The following is a 5,865-nucleotide window of genomic DNA, read 5'->3' as shown; positions in this document are numbered from 1 at the left end:
AGCTTTATTGATTACTCCTCATATATGATTTTATTTCCTTGGTTCCTTTCCTCACTGGGCTACTTTCCCTACTGGATACTTAGGTATTGTAGCACCCTGCTCTTCCAACTATGGTTATAGCTCAGCTAAATGAAATAATAATAATAATTAGCTGGATGTAACTCAGAAGCCTCTGTAGACTGTGAATAACAAATAATAATAATAATAATAATAATAATAATAATAATAATAATAATAATAATAATAATAATAATAATAATAATAATAATAAGCTTGGGATACGTCAGTCTAAGGACCTTTTAGGTAAGTAGTTATGGCTAGGTTAGGTTAAGTAGAAACCTTAGGTTAATTGGTTGCTCTTGTACTTTTCCCCTTTTAAGATGTTGTTTTTGCAGTCATAACTTCTGCTATTTTACATCCAGTCCGTGCCAACCAACTACAAAGACTCCGTCCGCTGTTCCAAAAACAATGAGTAGTAACCCCTCGTGAATGATAAACAGTAGATTTATGAATAAGAAAAGAATAGTATATATTTATAATACAAACATCGACCATAACTCATGGCATTCATCATTGATATTTGTATATTTGTATTTTTAGTTATTCATATAATACATGACATCATTTGGCCTATAAAATTATTTGAATCATGAGACTCTAGTGAACTTAAAAATAGGCTATATACTTTACTTTGACTGGTTTTCTGGTCCAATACTGCAGGGGAACGCTACTCTCTACAGAACCTTTTGTTATTTATTTTATCGTATACATTCCAAGACATACAGCTTTTCACACCACACGTTGCTCGTTTATTGTCAAATCCATATTATTGAAGCATTTAGAGAACAAGAAAGTCTTTAGTTTCCTCTTGAAAGTCTTAATATGTTCAGCCTTTCAGATGTCTAATAGGACACTTTGCTCGTTTATTGTCAAATCCATATTTTCGAAAGACTTAGAGAACAAGAAAGTCTTTAGTTTCCTCTTGAAAGCCTTAATATCTTCAGCCTTTCGGATGTCTAATAGGAGCTTATTGTAGTCTTGGGAGTGAGGGAACAGGTCGAGCCAGATATTCGATTCAATTGGTTGAATATACGAGGTAAGCACAAATTGTCTTTCTAAACAAAAGTTTTCATGTTGGCCTTATATAGTAGACAAAATGCTGTTTTAGGTCAAAACTGCTTAACCATATCACCTTTGTACCAACCGTGTGTCTTCGCTCTCCCCTCGCACTAAAAAGAAAATGAAAAAACATGCCTTGTTTCTCCTCTGTAATATTGTCTGTTTTTTTAACATGAAAATTCTTGTTGCCTTGAACTTTTGTATATATAGGAGAGTGTTCTATAATAAAGTCACTCAGTTGTTTTCAACTTGCCTTTGAGTCACAACCTTCTCTCGGCCCGTCACACCTTCCTCTTTCCCATTTGATAGTATCATTATTCTAAGTTTGTTTTTATTTATAGAAAATGTTTCCAATTCCTTTCACATTCGCACTAGAACCGTCAAAGAACAGTAAATTGTCTTTGTAAACACGAGTTTTCATGTGGTCTATTGATAGCAAGTAAAATGCGGTTTTAGGTCCAAACTGCTTTTCCACTTTACCTTTCTCTTTCCCAATTAATGGTATTATTATCCTTAGTTTGTTTCAATTTGTAATTACCTGCACGTTTGCAGCAGACCAGTCAAAGCTTTAGCAGTTTATATATCATTATTATTATTATTATTATTATTATTATTATTATTATTAGTAATAACAATATCATTATTATTGTTATTATTATTATTATTAGTAGTAGTAGTAGTAGTAGCAGTAGTAGTAGTAGTAGTAGTAGAAGTAATAACAATATTATAATAATAATAATAGTAATAATAATAATAATAATATTTATTATTATTATTATTATTATTATTATTATTATTATCATTATTATTATTATTATTATTATTATCATTATATAGTCAAGGTATAAAACTGACATATCAATACTTTAATCAAGTTCAAAATAACATATTTCAAAGGATACAATTTAGATATCAATACTTTAAATAACTTCAAAATAGCATATTTCAAAATTCTATATACAGAGATTAAGACAGATTCAAAATATTAAAAGACATAAGAGTGTTGGAATTCAACAAGCATAGAAAGATATTCATAGTGCATTCATTGATAATAATTAGTAATGAATAGAATGCTATGAATTAATTTCAAATAGTATAGGTATTAAACTGACTTACCTGTGCAAAGTAACCTCATTTCGTCATCATAAATTATAACGGAATGGCTAATCATACTTCCACCATGTTTCATAAAAAAAAAAAAAGTTATTTTAAATGGCTAACTATGCCTTCACATTGTTTCATAAAAAGATATTTAGTGATAAGGGTTAATAGAATATCAGAGAACTCAAAATACTTCCTGCTTAGAAAGTTAAAGAACTTGAAGACATTATGGCATAAAGACAGTTTAATTCTATAAGCATTAACCTATCATACACTTTTCCCGACCTCAAAATATGTAGGCGTTGTGAACGATGCAGTGAGTGTACAATTGGCTTCATTAATTCCGGTACACTTCACGGGACGCTAAGGAGACGTCAGTGTACCTGAATTAATGAAGCCAACTGTACGTGGTGTTGTAGCCGGTGGTATTAACCTTCTGGTGGCGTTGTATAAGATGTAGAGGCTTCTGGAATTACCTGTAAAAATATTCTGTTCTCAGTTGCTGTGGCCTGATTGGTAACGTCTCTGCCTGGTGTTTCCCATTCGGGCGTTCGAGTCCCGCTCAGACTCGTTAGTGCCATTAGTGTCTGCAACCTTACCATCCTTGTGAGCTAGGGGGGGGGTTTTGGGGAGCCTGTAGGTCTATCTGCTGAGTCATCAACACCCACTGCCTGGCCCTCCCTGGTCCTGGCTTGGGTGGAGAGGAGGCTTGGGCGCTGATCATATAATATATGGTTAGTCTCTAGGGCGTTGACCTGATTGGTAGGGCAATGTCACTGTCCCTTGCCTTTGCCATTCATGAGCGACCTTTAAACCTTTAAAGCCATATTTCAGTAAAGTAGAGGCGGCCGTAATTTTTACCCTACTTTTTTTATATCTTTTCCGGGTTAGTGACAGTAATAACCAAGGTCTCCATGGTAATAACACTCATTTACGTCAATAACTGACATTCTCACTCTCACCTTTTTGAGCCTAACCCAGTCCCGACACTGAAGTTGTGGTCAGTGATTGTCCACAGATTATTACTGGATTTGACTTTACGATTTCAACGTTATTTCAATCCTAAGATCATTTTCAAGTATTGATACTAAAATCTGATCTTGTGAACTAACTGACACACGCTACACACCAAACCATCAGATGGTACTTCAAGTAAGAAAACATGAGAGCATCGCACAGCGTAAAGTACTTAAGTAGAGACAACAAACGTGCGGCAAATGATTTTAGGTTGAAGCTTCTTAAAGGATATCCTAAATGGAATTTTATGTCTTATGGCCGAGTAAATCAAAGGAAACACTTTAAGTTATTTAGACAAGTCGACATACAGCAGTCTATCAATTGGATTTGATATCATAAAAGCATTGCTAAAAGAAGACAAAGAATTTTGTCTGGTAGAATGTATTGGAAAGCATCAGAGAAACTTATTTATTCTTAAGATGCAAAATTGGAAGTTCATTTATTGCTTTGAATATTGAAGGGATAAATGAAGTTTAAGTGAAGTTTAAAGGCTTTAAAGGCCGCTTATGAATGTCAGAGGCAAGGGACAGTGACAATGCTCTATCAAGCAGGACAATGCCCTAGAGACTGACCATTTTTATAGTAAATATCATCAGCTCCCAAGGCCCCTCTCCACGCAAGCTAAGACCAAGGAGGGACAGGCAATGGCTGTTGATGTCTCAGCAGATAGACCTATAGGCTCCTCCATACACCCCATCCTTAGCTCACCAAGATGGTGAGGTTGCAGCGACCAAAATGAACAAACGACTTTTGAGCAAGACTCGAACCCCAGTCTGGCGATCACCAGTCAGGGACGTTACCACATCAACAACCACAACAGTATTTAAATGAATCAGAGGGATCACTTTTCAATAGCTTAACTAAACTATCGTCCATTTCTTTTATCGAGGCAGATTTGCACCGACTCGCAGTGGTGCCCTTCTAGCTCGGAAAAGTTTCCTGATCGCTGATTGGTTAGAATTATCTCGTCCAACCAATCAGCGATCAGGAAACTTTTCCCAGCTAAAAGGGCACTGCTGCGAGTCGGTGCAAATCTGCATCGCTAAAAGAAATTGACTATAGTGTAGGTTGCTATGAAGATAACTAGCAATAGAGTGGAGGAATAGAGAAGTGTTATTTTTTTGTTGTTCCTAATTTATAAAATTACTAGAAAAATCAGAAGAGAGATTTCACTAATAAACATCTGGCGTACGTAAGACCCTAATGGTCAACCTCTAAAGAAGTTGAAATTTGTTCGTATTTAAAGGGAGGAATACAGAAGTGTTATTTTTGTTGTTGTTCCCAATTTATAAAATTACTAGAAAAATCAGAAGAGAAATTTCACTAATAAACATCAATGGTCAACCTCTAAATAAGTTGAAATTTGTTCGTATTCAAAGGACACAGAGTTAGCGTGTCCTTCCATTTTTTTGAATTTGATACAATAAGGCTTAAGAGTCTCTCTATATTTAAATCGATGAAATTCGTTCATATAAACGACTTGAATTAAACGTATTATGCCCATCATTATTGCCATTCTCAATTCATCCAGTCATTGGATTGATGTTTTGAAAGAAATGCATCCATAGGTCATACTCAGTCAATTCATATAGCATTTGGATTATTCTTTTAAAAGGAATATATCTACAGTATAGGTCATGACCAGTAATGAGAGCGAAGGTCAAATGAATAGAGGTCACAAAGTGTGAGTTTCTAGTTCGTGCATTTATTATTATTATTATTATTATTATTATTATTATTATTATTATTATCCAAGCTACAACCCTAGTTGGAAAAGCAATATTCTATAAGCCCAAGGACTCCAATAGGGAAAAATAGCCCAGTGAGGAAAGGAAATAAGGAAATAAATAAAAGATGAGAACAAATTAACAATAAATCATTCTAAAAACAATAACAACGTCAAAACAGATATGTCCTATATAAACTATAAAAAGACTCATGTCAGTCTGTTCAACATAAAAACATTTGCTTCAACGTTGAACTTTTTAAGTTCTCCTGATTCAACTACCTGATTAGGAAGACCATTCCACAAATTGGTCACAGCTGGAATAAAACTTCTAGAGTACTGGGTAGTATTGAGCCTCATGGTGGAGAAGGAGCTGTTTCAATCATAAGACAGAGTAACTATCCTTGTTCTTAGGAGCAAATAACATGCAAAGCTCTTGAAATAACCATATTTATTTGAAAACTTTTATATATACAAATTTACATCTTAATATTTTGCTTTAGTATAACCTGGAAATAACAAAGAAGGTCGAAATCGTTAACATAATCGATATCTAAGAATCAGAGACGTCTTAGGAAACAGGAATGAGAGGATCATCAGAGGTTCTTAATCGAAGGTGATTCCTTCAGCCCTCTGTCTCTCGGCGATGCGAAGGAGTTCGTGGACGTGTTCGGGGAGGGGGTGGGGAGTGGGGAGGAGGTCGCTCTGGGGCTGGAAGCCGGCTTCGTCAGCCACGAAGTCGACGCGGGCGAAGCCGCCGCTCTCCAGGGGGAGGCTGCGAGGTTGAAGAGATGGAGGCGATCAATTATCAAGTTTTAAGAGAAATTCAAGAAGAAATTAGGATAATTTATCTTTTAAATTAGACAGAAATAAGAGGAAAATTACTAATTATTGAGGTTTTA

General features: G+C 35.1%; 1 protein-coding gene across 1 annotated transcript in view; it reads right to left on the bottom strand.

The window, feature by feature from the left end:
• Window positions 1-5,440: 5,440 nt before the first annotated feature.
• LOC137628831 (cuticle protein AM1159-like) overlaps window positions 5,441-5,865 on the bottom strand; it is a 2,156-nt gene continuing 1,731 nt past the window's right edge. Inside the window, exon 3 of the mRNA XM_068360074.1 lies at window positions 5,441-5,738. Within this exon, the coding sequence (XP_068216175.1) occupies window positions 5,570-5,738 (169 nt within the window). The 3' untranslated portion in view covers window positions 5,441-5,569. The remainder of the gene's footprint in view (window positions 5,739-5,865) is intronic.

Source organism: Palaemon carinicauda, chromosome 36 (genome assembly GCF_036898095.1).
Source record: "Palaemon carinicauda isolate YSFRI2023 chromosome 36, ASM3689809v2, whole genome shotgun sequence".
NCBI classification, from domain to species: Eukaryota; Metazoa; Arthropoda; class Malacostraca; order Decapoda; family Palaemonidae; genus Palaemon; species Palaemon carinicauda.
Note: the sequence above shows the minus strand (reverse complement) of the source record. Positions and strands in the feature narration are given on the sequence as shown.